The sequence below is a fragment of the Phycodurus eques genome, chromosome 12 (genome assembly GCF_024500275.1).
Source record: "Phycodurus eques isolate BA_2022a chromosome 12, UOR_Pequ_1.1, whole genome shotgun sequence".
NCBI lineage: Eukaryota > Metazoa > Chordata > Actinopteri > Syngnathiformes > Syngnathidae > Phycodurus > Phycodurus eques.
The window spans coordinates 6,528,335-6,544,491 of record NC_084536.1 but is presented as its reverse complement, the minus strand read 5'-3'; the positions used below and the strand labels follow the sequence as shown (position 1 = coordinate 6,544,491).

General features: G+C 42.4%; 2 protein-coding genes across 5 annotated transcripts in view; one reads left to right on the top strand and one right to left on the bottom strand.

The window, feature by feature from the left end:
- Positions 1-2: 2 nt before the first annotated feature.
- On the bottom strand, positions 3-15,981 carry rab5b (RAB5B, member RAS oncogene family). 3 transcript variants are annotated; one of them, XM_061692290.1, is made up of 6 exons: positions 15,837-15,981; positions 11,320-11,574; positions 11,090-11,241; positions 10,220-10,342; positions 8,474-8,567; positions 3-1,076 (listed from the first exon to the last, which is right to left on the bottom strand). In XM_061692290.1, exons 2-6 carry the CDS (start codon positions 11,483-11,485, stop codon positions 961-963), a joined length of 651 nt encoding a protein of 216 aa, XP_061548274.1. In that variant the 5' UTR covers positions 11,486-11,574; positions 15,837-15,981; the 3' UTR covers positions 3-960. The 3 variants fall into 3 exon arrangements, with proteins under 3 accessions (XP_061548274.1, XP_061548273.1, XP_061548272.1); XM_061692289.1 differs by lacking the exon at positions 15,837-15,981 and adding an exon at positions 15,278-15,367; XM_061692288.1 differs by lacking the exon at positions 15,837-15,981 and adding an exon at positions 15,278-15,365 and having other exon boundaries at positions 11,320-11,579.
- Positions 15,661-16,157, top strand: part of lcmt2 (leucine carboxyl methyltransferase 2) — a 16,202-nt gene continuing 15,705 nt past the window's right edge. For both annotated transcript variants that reach the window (XM_061692282.1, XM_061692281.1), the window contains exons 1-2: positions 15,661-15,810; positions 15,891-16,015. In XM_061692282.1, coding sequence (XP_061548266.1) covers positions 15,772-15,810; positions 15,891-16,015 — 164 coding nt within the window. In that variant the 5' untranslated portion in view covers positions 15,661-15,771. The remainder of the gene's footprint in view (positions 15,811-15,890; positions 16,016-16,157) is intronic.

Below are 16,157 nucleotides of genomic sequence, written 5' to 3'. Positions count from 1 at the left end.
TCTCATCAGGAAGAGTGAATGTTTATTTCCTCTCTCATTAATTACCAACACATGTACAGATTCATACCTTTTTAATTATTTGAATGTGTTTCCAAGTCATTGTCAAGACAAAGCAGTGCAAACTAACAATTAAAATTAAATAGAAACTCTTAACAAATAGTGTTACACTGTTACAAACGTGTATGCAGCTGTAATATCAAGCCATGTTCAATCCAGATTTGACCAATTTGGATTTAGCACAGATATCCAATTAAACACATTTATACATATATTTATCAACACCATCAGATCAGGTCTTTGTGTAGAATTTCTTACATTATTTTCCCCACTTCCAACAACTAGGACACGCACACCCCTACCCCAATCAATCCATTAATAAATTATTTAATTTTACTATTTCCTCATTCTTAATTCCATCCTCAATTGACAGAACTGAAAGTTTTTACGTAAGGAATCAATACTCCCTGTGCTCAGCTACATGTAATTATTAGTAAATATGAGTTTTTATGTGAGCATATGCATTGTGGCTTGAGCCTTTATTGGTGGTATGGTGTAGAAAGCACTGCAATAGCATTTTCTTTTTTGCTTTGTCCTGTGGGACATGTATGGAGTCTTGACATAAAAACAAAAACAATGCACGCATAAACTGTGTTGCAGTTGGTTTTAGGACCACACAGATGAAGCGCGTCAAGCACATTTAGCCTTTTATTTTACCTCATATTGCTTGCTTCCTTTGCTTGTTCACTTTGTACAAGTGTAGGTTATCAGTGAGGAGTCAAGCTGAAATGATACAAGGCAGAATATTCACAATTTATGTCCTCCAGGTTGTTGTTGTGTTCTCTCCTCTTCTCTGCTGGCTTGATTCACTGATAAGGATGATCATTCAAGAAGGCTGGCTGATAGAGAAGGGATGCTATTGGGCGGGAGGTCACATTGTAGGGAAAGGGGGGTGTGTGTGGTCTAGTTTCCGCCACAGCAAGCTCTGGTGGAGTGGGCATCAGGGTCCTGGAGGTTGACCCCCCTATGTCGTGCTGCATGCGTTGGGTTTTGAGTGTCTGTTTTTGGCATCTTTTTCGCTGCAGGAACACAAATAAATATTAACAGACTTCCCATCAAGGCGTAAATATTTATCACCCATGTTTGAAGTAATGTGTTACAAAAGTAACAGATTAACAGTCATGTAAAGTCATTCCTTAAAAACTGCTTTATAGTGGGCTTCCCGCCGAGATTATGTCCCTTTAAATATCCACCTTCGCTTGTCCTCAGTGGCAAAAATTGTCACCTTTCCAAAAAGAAATGTTAAAGTTTTTTTCTCTGCCGCAGAGTGGTATCTAGGGCGGCACGATATGGCCCAAAACAAATATCTTGATAATATCAGGCTATATCGGGATACACGATATATAACTTGGTATTCTGATTTCCCCTATAAATCATTATATAAATGTTAAAAACAACCCAATGCCAAACCTTATCATCACCTCTCAGGAACATTTGGATTTTGTCAGTTACATTTGCATCTCAGCCAAAATAAAGGCATGCCACCAGAAGAACTCTAAACGATGTTAATGTCTTTTTTAGGCCATTGGAAAATCTAATCTAGCTTTGTTAAAGGACCATACATACATCCATCCATTTTCTGTACCGCTTTATCCTCACAAGGGTCACGGGCGTGCTGGAGCCTAACCCAGCTGTCTTCGGGTGAGAGGCGGGATACACCCTGAACTGGTCGCCAGCCAGTCGCAGGGCACATAGAAACAAACAAACAGTCACACCTAAGGGCAATTTAGATTCTCCAATCAACCTACCATGCATGTTTTTGGGATGTGGGAGGAAACCGGAGTGCCCGGAGAAAACCCACGCAGGCATGGGGAGAACATGCAAACTCCACACAGGCGGGGCCCCGGATTTGAACCACGGTCCTCAGAACTGTGAGGCAGATATGCTAACCAGTCGCGCACCGTGCCACCAAGGACCATACAACCTGATGATATTTCTTGTAATGTGTTATTCTGTAAATAGAACTGTCACTGCATTATTGTGTTTAAAAATTTAGTGCTAAGACACTGTATTGAATAATTCAAAACAAATTAAAATTAAGTTTAAAAATAAGCTTTCAATATTTTGTCACTCGAAACAAATCAATGAAAGAAAATATTATGCCTGTGAATATTCACATTCATCTCAGGGCATTGAATTGATCGAAACTGGACTGTTCTGTTTGTCTTCCAAGATGTTTTGCCTCATGAGTTCATGCAACAAGGCTAAGTTAGGATGTACTAGCCAGTTTTTGTGTGGAAAAGTCAACTAGTAGTGCTCCAGCCTAGGCATGCCTTACACGTTACAACATTGCAGATGCAAAGACAAACATGATTGGTCAATCTCAAACCAGTACAGTCCTCTGAGGGGATGTTTTGGAGTGACTCTTAAATATATGTAAAGTGTTGATATGTTGCTCATGTATTAAACAGTGTAGAACCAACAGAAACAATTTTTTTTATCTGTCCAAATGCATCCCACACAAAATAACAGCCTAATTACTACATAATCCTTGGAAATATGTGGTTGGTTAAGCATATCGTAACTGTGAGCCAGTGTAATTGTCATTTTAGTATTAAATACTGCCCCAAATACAATAGACATTCAGCAAAATATGAATATTCAAACTAATGAAAACAGAAGATCATTTAATTTGAAGTTCTGCTCTGTCCACGATCCAGCTGGTTCACGCCCATTTTAAACATTACCATAGAGGAGCTACAGAACTTCCGCGGAGGGTACATCAGACCTCCCTCGATTTAAGATAGCCTGGGGAGGGTCCTCGATGCTCGCTCCTCCATGAACGTTTAAGACACTTGAGACGCTCCTTATATTATATGGGGGAGCAACAACAATTTCCGGGTCGCATTCAATGATTTGAGGAGCAAGGAGCTAGGAAAGTTGCATTTAAGGGACGTTGGATGCACCCAATAAATTGCCTTTTTTGGATTGTGATGTCCACTTTGGAGACGACAGGGGCCTCCATGTTGGGGTCTACAGAAAACCCACACACAACTGACCAATACTTACTTTTCGACTCACAACACCCTCTGGAACACAAACTGGAAATTATCAATAGCGTACAACACAGAGCTGATAGCGTTCTAACCAGTCCACAGGCCAAGGAGAAAGAGCACAGACACGTGAGGGAGGCCTTTCTAACCTGTGGTTACCCCAGCTGGTCATTTGTGAAAAGTGCATCCAATTCCAGAACCAAGGTGGATAAGAAAGAAAAGATTGACAGACAAAAATATCATCCATCATTCCCTATGTTTCAGGTCTGTCTGAGAAACTCAGAAATATTTTAAACCAACACAATATTCTGATACACGTTAATCCTGCTAATACCCGGAGACAAAGGTTGGTACACCTGAAAAAACCGGACACCACACACGTAGGAAATCAATCCGGTGTATGCGGTCAAGTGCAGTGATGAATGCACAGATACATACAGTCGCCTCCAAAAGTATTGGATTGGCAAGGTCAAATCCTTTGTTTTTGTTGTATACTGAAGACATTTGGGTTTCAAATCAAAAGATGAATAAGAGACAAATGTTCAGAATTCCAGCTTTTATTTCATGGTATTTACATCTAGATGTGTTGAACAACTCAGGACGGAGCACTTTTTGTTTGAACCCACCCACTTTTCAAGTGAGCAAAGGTATTGGAACATATGACTGATTGGTGTTTCTACTTGCTCAGGTGTTGCCTTTTAGATTGATTTGCTTAAACATAAGGTAGTGATTGTTTGGGTTTCACCTGTGGAAACTGCATTTGCTGTTAAGCAAACGAAGACCAGAGAGCTGTCTATGGGTTAAAAGCAAACCATTTTGAAGCTGAGAGAAGAGGGAAAATCGTTTATTTGATTTTGCAATACTATTGCACAAACATTGGGCATAGCCAATACAACAATTTGGAATGTCCTGAAAAAGAAAGAAACTACTAGTGTACTGAGCAACAGACATCGAACAGGTCGGCCAAGGGTATCAACAGCAGTTGATGACAGAAACATTGTGAGAGCTGTAAAGAAACACCCAAAGACAACAGTCAGTGACATCACTGCCAATCTCCACAGGGCAGGGGTGAAGGTATCACAATCCACTGTTCGAAGATTTCGAGAGAGAACTATACAAGCCTTACTACAAGACGCAAACCACTCATCAGCAAAAATAATCCAGGCCAGATTGGATTTTGCAAAGTACAGAGATGAGCCACAAACGTTTTGGAACAAAGTTTTATGGAATGATGAGAACAAGATTAACCTCTACCAAAGTGATGGAAAGCCCAAAGTATGGAGAAAGAAAGGATCTGCTTATGATTCAAAACACACAAGCTCATCTGTGAAGCGTGGTTGAGGTCACGTCACGGCTTGGGCTTGCATAGCTGCTTCTGGAACGGGCTCACTAGTCTTTATTGATGATATAACACATGATGCTAGCAGCAGAATGAATTGTGAAGTCTACAAGACCATTTTGTCTGGCAATTTGCTGAAAAAAAGCATCCAAACTAATTAGGAGAATCTTTACCATGCAACAAGACAATGACCCAAAACACACTGCCAACACAACAAAGGATTTCATGAGGGGGGAAAAGTGGAAGGTCTTAGACTGGTCAAGTCAATCATCGGACCTTAACCCCACAGAGCATGCATTTTACCTCCTTAAGAAGAGACTGGAGGGAGAAACCCCCAGAAACAAACGAACTGAAAGAGGCTGCATTCAAGGCCTGAAAAAGCATTTCAAATGCAAAATACCATGAAATAAAAGCTTGAATTCTGAACTATTGTCTCATTCATCTTTTACTCTGAAACCCAAATGTCTTCAGTATAACACAAAAGCAAAAGAATTGACCTTGCCATTCCAATACTTTTGCAGGGGACTGTACATCGGGTAAACCAAGCAACCACTGAGCAGACGCATGGGACAACACAGACGCGCAAACTCCTCAGGTCAAGAATCAGCTGTCTACCTGCACCTCCAAGAGAAACAGCACCCTTTTGAGGACAAAAATGTTTATATTCTGGACAGGGAAGACCGATGGTTTGACTCCAAAGTCTTCATTTTGTTTTTCTTCAGCCATTCAGAGGTGGACTTGCTGGTGTGTTTTGGATCATTGTCCTGCTGCAGAACCCAAGGTCCTTTCAGCTTGAAGTCACGAACAGATGGCCAGACATTTTCCTTCAGGATTTAATGGTTGCACTTCCCGCTATGGTTGCACTTATCAAATCAAGTTTTTCCAGGTCCTGAATTAGCAAAACAACCCCAGATCATCACACTATATATTTTACTGTTGGTATGATGTTCTTTTGCTGAAATGCGGTGTTTTACGCCAGATGTAATGGGACAGACACCTTCCAAAAAGTTCAACTTTTGTCTGGTTAGACCACAGAGTATTTTCCCCAAAAGTGTTGGGGATCATTACGATGTCTTCTGTCAAAACTAAGATGAGCCTTAATGTTCTTTTTGCTCAGCAGTGGTTTTCGTCTTGGCACTCTGTTATGCAGGCCATTTTTGTCCAGTCCCTTTCTTATGGTGGAGTCGTGAACACGGACTTTAACTAAGGCAAGTAAGGCCTGCAGTTCTTTGTATGTTGTTGTGGGGTCTTTTGTGACCTCTTGGATGAGCCGTCGCTGCGCTCTTGGGGTAATTTTGGTTGGCCGGCCACACGTGTGATGGTTCACCACTGTTCTGTTTTCGCCATTTGTGGATAATGGCTGTCACTGTGGTTCGCTGGAGTCCCAAAGCTTCAGAAATGGCTTTATAAACTTTTCCACTGATAGAAAGTAATTGAGAGCTTTCTCATTTGTTCCTGAATTTCTTTAGATCTCGGCATGATGTCTAGCTTTTGAGGATCTTTTGGTCTACTTACTTTGTCAGGCAGGTCCTATTATGTGATTTCTTGATTGAGAACGGGTGTGGCAGCATCAGCAAATCCATCAAAGTCCTCATCTTCTGTATCCAAAATGAACAGCTGGGCAAGTTGTCCATCAAACACGCCGGGTTCCCTCTCGTCATTGTCGGTGTCAGTCTCGTTGCCGTGCGGCTCCTCAGAAATGATGCCGGCTTTTACGAAAGCTCGAACAACAGTGCAAGCAGACGCGGTAGCCCAAGCATCCACAATCCATTCACAAATTGTGGCGTAACTCGCCGAGCGCTGCCTCCTCGTCTTAGTAAAGCTGTGTTCGCCATCTGTCATCCATGGCTCCCACGCCACTCACAACTTCACTTTGAACGCCCTGTTTACACGGATGCCCAGCGGTTGGAGTTCCTTCATCAAGCCTCCCGGAATGATGGCAAGCTCAGAGTTATTGCACTCAGTCGAATGGCGACTGTAGAGATGATTCTCCCGGCTGTTCTTTGCTCATTAATCCATTGCTCGAGTTGGTCTTCCAACTCGGGCCACCTCGCCTTGTTTCCGCGGAAACTCAGCTTCGTCTTCTTGACTTGGCGAAGTTCGTTTTCGTTTTACATACGGTAATGTATCCACTTTTTGTGACATTTTTGTTAGTTGGTGTGCTGTGAGATTTTTCAATTGTAAAATATGTTCCTTGGCTCCATAAAGGTTGGAAATCACTGCTCGTCAGATCGTGTATTCTAATCAGTCAGGTCAAACCACCATTACAACATGACAGAAATAATGGGTGCTAACTTACTGTAATTAAATTACTTTATTGTAATTAAATTACTTTACCCACACTGAAACTTTAGAGCATGATTCGACAGAACGGCGGCATGTTTACGTACAACCGTTAGTGCTAGCACTACCTTGCTAGGCCACATAACGTTTTGTAGCCTGCTTGTGAGCCGTATGCATGCATCAACTGGTGTACGGAGTTGCTGAGCCGGCACATTGAGGAAGGGTGGGTCCGGCCCCCTCCACCTGCAAGGGGGTGTATCAGGCCAGCAAGCTCATCGCTAGGAGTGAAGTCAAGCGGAATGTGAAAACCCACCACCCACCCTATTACTAGTTACCAGGTCGCCGACTGAGAACCATTACCCCTGTACCATGTGTGGTGTTGGGTTGTCATGTATTAAAACTGGAGAGACTGGTGGGGGTGAGGCGAGACGGTCATGGGGTAATGATGACCCGCAACTGTCACCCCCACACAGGCCAACCAGCTCCTCAAAGGATGTCCAAATGTATGTGGTGCATTAAAATTTCACGGGGGAAAGGCATAGCTGGCTAGACCAGGCCGTTGTGCCAGAACACCTGGCCGAGTGTCCTCCCCAGCCCGACACTGCCCTCCCCCCACCCTGGAGGATGGGTAGGGCAGAGAAGGGGGGCGACTAGCACAGTTGCGCCAGTACCCGGCGTCCACCTCATTATGTCTCGTGCCAGAGGACCCTGAATGAGATGTAAATGTGCCCAATGTGCAAAATATGTATCGTGTGAGTAATAAAAATGTGCAGTGTGTGTGAAGTAAGAGGCTAGACTCCTGCGGTCACAGCCTGGCCCAACTGGCTGGAAGACCAAAGAGAACGTGGGCAACACCCAACACCCATGAGTTTTCTGGATGGGTGGAGGGAGTGTGCTGCTATCTGTGAGAGGCACACCATCAGAGAGTGAAGGATTACATGAGGATTTGTACTTGATAGTCGCGCTATCGTCATTTACAACAACCTGCGATATATCGAGTATATTTGATACATCCCTCACCCCTAGTGGTATCGATCACCTAATAAAAATTCAACTTAAACTTTTATGCGGATGACACCCAGCTCCACCTCCCCACTAAACCCACCGCATCACTCTTGTTCCCTCCTCTCTTACTGACTGATTCTCTGAACTCAAACACTGGTTCTCGTCCAACTTTCTACAACTCAGTGATAAAACTGAACTCTTATTAGTAGGTACCAAGTCCATGCTAGCCAGAGTTGAGTTTTTACATTACACTTGATAATTCCACCGTTTCCTCCTCCTCTCAGGTTACGAGTCTGGGTGTCATCCTCGACAGCACATTCAGCATCACCCGGTCTCCATACTTTCACAAACATCAAACGTCTCTGTCTAACCCTCACCTCCCAAACTGCCGCTGTCCGTGTTCATAGCTTTGTCACTTCCCGCCTGGATTACTGCAACTCTCTCCTGTTCGGTCACTACAAAAACTACAGCTTCTTCAGAACTCTGCAAGGACCGCCTCCACTCACCACTTCACTCCAGCCTTGCAGCAAATCCATTAGCTGCGTCTAATACCGCATCCAATATAAAATACTGATCTGCACCTTCAAGGCCATCAATAACCTCGCCCCACCATATCTTGCTGACCTCCTTTATGTTGCCATACCTGCCCAAAGTAACACACTACAATTCAAGACAGTACCACTGTAAGACAACTACAGGAATGACTCTCAAATGAGAGTACCAAGTAAAATATAGTACTGTATATTACATTTTGTGGACTGTGGAGGTTGTTTGACTGAGATGAACTGCAACTCACCGATGGCCAGGAAAAGCTCGTTGACGTTCATGGCAGTCTTGGCCGAGGTTTCCATGAAGAGCAAGCTGGTGTCATCAGCGTACGTCTGTGCTTCCTTCACCAGTGAAAAGACACGTAAGGAAACAAACATTAACAAGTCGAACAGTTTGGAAACCAACCAAAATTGTTCTGGGAAGCATAAGCCGTGCAAACCATCATCATGCTTTATGTCAGCAAACATTGTGAGACTCCAGCTCAGTGAATTCTGAAAGGTTAACTTTAGTGTACACTGAAAGGTGTCATTAATTGTACCACTGAACCAAAAATAGAATTTACTGTTAGGAAAGTGTCTTATTTCCTCAGTACAGTAAAAGTAATGCAATTAATTAATATCAATTACATACAGAGGACACAACTACACTTAATTCAGCAATAAACACAAACTCGGACAGAATCACATCACATACATCTTCCTGTTACCGGTCCATTTGTGTCTGTCAGAAGTCATCAAAAGGAAAGTAGTTTTACTGTATTTTTTATTTTTTTTTATTTGATTTTTTTATTTTTTATTTTTTATTCGGACAGAATTAGAATCAATCATCCACAGAATTCCAAGGACACAACAACAAAATAAAATATGGTAATTTCATAAAGCTGACCGAAAGGCTCAGGGCTGAAGCTAAAAGCTTATAAATGCCCTAACCCAAAACAATCTTCAGATCAAAGATGATAAGAAGACATGATTTCTGTTGTGACCTTTTCAACAAAAAGACAAAAAAAAGAAAGAAAGAAATGAAACCAGACACATAACCAAGTAAACAATGGATAATCTTCATCAACAATAACAGCTAGTAGGGAAAAACCTAAATACAAAAAACAGCCGCCAAAAGGACAGAGGAGCCTCTTAAAGAAGAAGTTACAGGTCTATGATAACCAGAAATCTTGCTTGTTTATAGGTGACCAAATACTTATTTTCCACCACATTGTCTTTCATAGGTGAGGTATACCGATAATGAAAATTACAGGCCTCTCTCATCTTTTTCAGTGGGAGAACTTGCACAATTGGTGGCTGACCAAATACTTTTTTGCTCCGTTGTAATTGAAGACTCTAAATTGTCCGTCGGTATGAATGCGAGTGCAATTGGCTGTTTGTTTATGTGCCCTGCGATTGGTTGGCAACCAGTTCAGGGTGTACCCCGCCTCCTGCCCACAGTTAGCTGGGATAGGCTCCAGCATACCCGCGACCATAGTGAGGATAAGTGGTGTAAAATACGGATGGATGTTTGGCACCGTGGAGCACTCCGTCATGCGATGTGCTCACTCACCGGAAACGATCATCCATCTTGTACAGTGGATGACTATAAAATTTGACACTTGTATGACATTTTTACTTAAAACATAGCCTTTACTGTATAATAAAAGGTGTTATGATGGTGACCATTTCACAGTGGAACAGACTAACTCACATTATATATTTTTTCCTATGGGGATGTTGGGAAACTTCCAACATGCCATTTTCCGCCACTGCAGATGTCAACATGGTTTTATGTGTGCAAGAAATCTAAATTACTGTATTATTCCTAAAGTAATAGTGTCAGTCGTATTACAGTGCCACTTATTGGTCCAAATATGTAGCTGGATACCCCAGTACAATTAGTAACATTCAAAATCAACATTTCTGCCTTTACAAAGAAAATTATATTCAGTTTTGATAGGTGTTTTTGTCATTTTAGGGTTTGAGTGGTTGGGGGTACGGGGCGTGCTTACCTCATATTCTACTAGTCTCTTCTCGGCCAGGTCGGCCTTGTTGCCCGCCAAAGCAATGACAATGTTGGGACTGGCCTGCCTCTGCAGCTCCTTCACCCAGGCTTTGGCCCTCTCAAAGGTTTCCTATGCAAGTTAACACAACACAACACACACACACACACACACACACACAATGGATAATGACACAGTAAAAGGCATTATTTAATATCAACACTCATCGACCACTTTATTAGGTACACATCGCAGCCAAAAACCAGAGCAGCATCACACTGCAATATGGCGTATAGACATAACTTGGTGTTTCTTTTTTGTATTTTTTTGTGGGTTTTGTTGTTTTTTTTTTTTTTTGTAGGTCTTTTTTTGGTGGGGGACATTTTAAAATGTTTAGATTTTACAGTGGTTAACTCATTTGTTACACTTGTATGACAATGAAATCACCTACACATTAGATCTTTTTCATTCATCATTAACATTAAGACTGAATGCTTTACTGTTTTTATGTCTTAATATTTGGGCCAACTTCTTTGAACTCTTATACGAACCCAAGTCCACAGAACTGTGAGGCAGATGTGCTAACCAGTCGACCACCGTGGCGCCATAGCCTAGTCTAATAGGGGGAGAAAAAGTGCTTTGCCGCTAACTTTTGGCATCCATAGGAAATTACAAACGTTTGTAGATGGCCGTCAATTACTTGCTGATTATCGCTAATCTTGGCGGGGCTTGGCCCCTATCTCCCGCGAGTAGTAGAGGTTCACTGTATTTCATATGATTCAAATCTGAACAAATCAGAGGTTAACCAGCGATGCAAAATAGATAGTGTTTGACCCCTAATTTTGCAGTATAAATTTAATCAATGTCCCTGTTGCATACCGGCTTGGTGATGTCAAAAACCACAATGGCAGCCTGAGCTCCTCGGTAGTACATGGGTGCCAGGCTGTGGTAACGCTCCTGTCCTGCTGTGTCCCAGATCTCAAACTTGACAGTGGTGTCGTCTAAACACACCGACTGGGCCAGGAAGGCAGCTGTGACATATACAGAAACATTTAAAAAACGTGAATGACACACATACAGATTCCCATCACGTTACCCCCGACCCTCACCTCCTATAGTGGTCTCCTGAAACTCGTCAAACTGTCCCTTGACGAAGCGCAGCACCAGGCTGGACTTGCCCACGGCCATGTCACCCAGCAACACCAGCTTGAACTGGCAGATCTTGGTCTGCGGCAGCGCGCCGTTGGAGCGGGCGCCACTCCCTCTAGCGCTCATAGCGACCCGTGTGAGGGTGCTGTCAGGGGAAGGCCACTTGTCGCTCTGTCTCACACCTGTGCGGTCAAGCCTCTCTGATGATCTCACGACTGCTCTGTGAGAGAAGGTGTTGGAGCGGATCACACTGACTTAGCTCAGGGTCATTGCAGGGTCTGCTCAGTCTCATTGTCTTCAATGTTTACATAGATATTTTTCAGATTTTGTTTATACTTTTATCATATTATCATGCCCAAGTGCTGTTACTGTCCACTTTGCTGCTGTAAAATCTCAATTTCACCATTGCGGGACTAACCATCCATCAATGTTCTATAGTGCTTGTCCTCAGCTCAGGAAAAGCCTGTCCCAGCTGACCTTGGATGAGAGGCGGGCTACACCCTGGACTGGTCACCAGCCAGTCGCAATCTATCACACTCACATTCACACAATACAGTATATCATTTGAGCATCGTCATCGCAATATACTTGTATGCAATAGTCACATTGCAGGTTCTGCAAAGTACTGCACAGCTTGCCTGCAAATTATGTCTCTTTCGTACCATTTTTTAAGAGTGCCTGTGTTCAGTTTGACAGATGGAGAACAATTCTCCAAATGAGAGGCAAAATGTCCTTGCTTCAATCTGTTTGTCACTACCAGTTGTAGTTTACTGTAAAACTAACACATAAAACAAAGGACTAAACAACCTTGGGGGCTATGACTATTTTAATGGGACAAACTTAAGCTGTACACAACTTGTGTCGCATTAACTAATGCACTGAAATGAACGCATTCAATGCATAGTATGTTAAAATGTATAAAATAACTGATTGATGAAAAACTACTAAGTAGTTAGGAATGTGTGAATGTACATACATACAACAGTATAAATAGGCATTAAAATAAACAATTTAACTTGAAGTCTGCCAGCACTATTAACTTGCTCACTGCACTATATTTAAACATTTAATATGGGAGGTGGCCGGAGTACTCAAAGAAAACCCACGCAAGTACAGGGAGGACAATCACACTTTAGCAAGGCCAGAAACAAGATTCAAAAGCAGATCTTCAGAACTGTGAGGCCGACTTGGTAACCATAAGGCTGTCCTTTGCCAATGCAGGAATAAAATTACTTGACTCAATACCATCTGACTTTTTCAAAGCTATTGCGAAGTCTGTGCTCGCTGATTTGCACTTTCACTTCAGTCAGGCGAGTTTCCTAAAGCTCTTAAAAGTACCTGCCATTAAGCCTCTTCTAAAAAAATAGAACGCTGGCCGCTTCCATGTTAGCAGGCTATAGACCCATCTCAAATTTCCCTTTCATAGCCAAGATTGTTGAGAAAGTTTTTTTTTATCAACTCAGCAATTTCTTGAACATAAATTGACTTTTTGACAAATTTCAATCAGGTTTCCGAACTCATCACAGTATAGAATCTGCTATTATCAAAGTGCTAAATGATATAAGGTTGAATACTAACTCAGGAAAGGTGTCAATTCTGGTCTTGTTGGATCTCAGTGCGGCCTATGATACAGTAGAACATGATGTACTGCTGAACAGGTTGGAAACATGGGTAGGTAGTGTTCAATCTCATCGAATGGCAATGACCTAGAGTCAGTTCTTGGACTTCTCCTATTCAGCATGGTATACCTCAGCCAGGAGAGACAAAATGAGAACAAAATAATCCAGAAAATCATATTTTCTGATTTTTAAAGACTTTATTAGTAAATTATGGTTGGTGAAAAATAAGTATTTAGTCAATAACAAAAGTTCATCTCAATACTTTGTTATATACCCTTTGTTGGCAATGACAGAGGTCAAACGTTTTCTGTAAGTCTTCACAAGGTTTTCACACACTGTTGCTGGTATTTTGGCCCATTCCTCCATGCAGATCTCCTCTTGAGCGGTGATGTTTTGGGGCTGTTGCTGGGCAAGACAGACTTTCAACTCCCACGAAAGATTTTTTTATGGGGTTGATCTGGAGACTGGCTAGGCCACTCCAGGACCTTGAAATGCTCCTTACGAAACCACTCCTTCGTTGCCCGGGCGGTGTGTTTGGGATCATTGTCATGCTGAAAGACCCAGCCACGTTTCATCTTCAATGACCTTGCTGATGGAAGGATGTTTTCACTGAAAACTCTCATAATACATGGCCCCATTCATTCTTTCTTTTACATGGATCAGTCGTCCTGGTCCCTTTGCAGAAAAACAGACCCAAAGCATGATGTTTCCAACCCCATGCTTCACAGTACGAATGGTGTTCTTTGAATGCAACTCAGCATTCTGTCTCCTCCAAACACGACAAGTTGAGTTTTTACCAAAAAGTTCTATTTTGGTTTCATTTGACCAATCTCCCAAACCTCTTCTGGATCATCCAAATGCTATCTAGCAAACTTCAGACAGGCCTGGACATGTACTGCCTTAAGGAGGGGTCTGGCACTGCAGGATTTGAGTCCCTGGCGGCGTAGTGTGTCATTGATGGTAACCTTTGTTACTTTGCTCCCAGCTCTCTGCGGTTCATTCACTAGGTCCCCCCGTGTGGTTCTGGGATTTTTGCTCACTGTTCTTGTGATCATTTTGACCCCACGGGGTGAGATCTTGCGTGGACCCCCAGAGCGAGGGAGATTATCAGTGGTCTTGCATGGCTTCCATTTTCTAATAATTGCTCCCACAGTTGATTTCTTCACACCAAGCTGCTTATCTATTGCAGATCAAGTCTTCCCAGCCTGGTGCAGGTCTACAATTTTGTTTCTGGTGTCCTTTAACAGCTCTTTGGTCTTGGCCATAGTGGAGTTTGGAGTGTGACTATTTGAGGTTGTGGACAGGTGTCTTTTAGTCTGATAATGAGTAAAAACAGTTGCTATTAATACAGGTAACGAGTGGAGGACAGAGGAGCCTCTTAAAGAAGAAGGGACATGTCTGTGAGAGCCAGAAATCTTGTTTGTTTGGAGGTGACAAAATACTTGTTTTCCACCATAATTTGCTAATACATTCTTTAAAAATCAGACTGTGATTTTCTGGATTTTTTTTCTTCTCATTTTGTCTCTCATAGGTGAGGTATGCCTATGATGAAAATCATCTTTTTAAGTGGGAGAACTTTTTTGCCCCACTGTAGATTCTGTCAATGTCCGTAGTCACACTTTGTTGTGCTTTTGGTTAATCAAACATTTCTTGGTAACTGAACAAATCAGCTATATATGTATGGTCAAATTACAAGAGAAATTCATATTTTTGTCTTCAATTATGTATATAAAACATTTGTGTTTGCTTATTTTTTTAGATGACTCTTTTCTTGTTTTCTCTTTCTCAGAGGCAGTGTATTGTGATACAGAAAAGTGTATTTCTTTAAATATCGCTGTACTGTTGAAAAATACCATACAATAATATTGTATAATGAGTTAAACCATCAAGTTTGCCAGATAGCAGCTGGATACATTCACAGTGATAACATATCACTTTGCTTAACTGGGTGGGTGCAGTATATTAGAGTTAAGTCTGAAAATATCATTCAGTAATGACCTGAAGTTTTCCCACACAATGCACAGTTTATTAGAGATGCTGCCTGTCTTCGCTTGGACAACAATGCCGAGCACAGCATTGTCACATAGAGCCCTGAAGGGCAACATTTCATTAGCTTCCTTATTTATTCCCGTGGTGACGTTATCGTTTGTTTGGTCGCTAGCATGACACCGCTATGTCCACTTCAGCTTGAACGTCAGGAAGCTTAAAATATTAAAGAGCTCAAATATTCGACATCAATTTAATAACACAACGGCGTCTGTCTCGTTTGAATGTCAGTATCAAGGGCAAAGACACTTACCCTAAACAGTATCGTTTCCCCTGACTGTTGACATTAATGTAGCAACATCAGCTGGCTGATGCCAAACGCTTCCTGTTGGGGAAAACGCGCATGCGCACCGCTTGTGTCTGCTGCATTGTCAGGCAAGCTCCAGCTGCATGGCGAAATTGTACATTCGCGGACTGTCACCACAACAAATCCATTATCAGAAAGTATGATATTTTTGAGACCAAATTGGGGATCAAAATGAAACGAATCCATGGCCAAGCAACGCACGCATTATTTTTGAGATTTTTTTTTCACAGACAGCAGTTTATTATTCCTCTGGCGTCACCGCTTGTGGTGTCCTCCAGGCCTCTTAGGGACGCTGTGTGGTAAAGAAACGCTCGAAAGGCGAGCCCGAGTGAGCCCTGACATTTACTGTTTTGCCAAACGTCCATGGATAAATAACAGTACAACACGCTCAAATGTGTCCGTCGTAGCATTTTAAAGTAACGTGAGAGTTTACTGAAGGCATGACTAACAAAAAGAAGCAGAAGGGTTCGGACACAGCGGTGAGGTTCTTTTAAAAGGGACTTACACAAAGTTGAAGGCAAGTTTGTGAGGCGTTCACGGGTCTTCTTGTCCTCCTCAGGTGCAAGGGACCAACGACAGCAGCGTGGTGAGTAAAGCGTCTGCTGCAGCTCAGGGCTACTTCCACGATTGCTTCCTGCAGCACTTTGTGTGCAAAGTGGCGAGGAGAGCGCCACTCATCAACAGGTCAGACACAAAGCTCCCCTTCTTGGCACACAACAACACATTCACGTATGCGCGGACAGCACCGATGGAACTAATGAATGTGGCCTGTCTGCAGTCACATGTGATGTGATGTCATGTCATGTCACATGCTTGGAATAATATG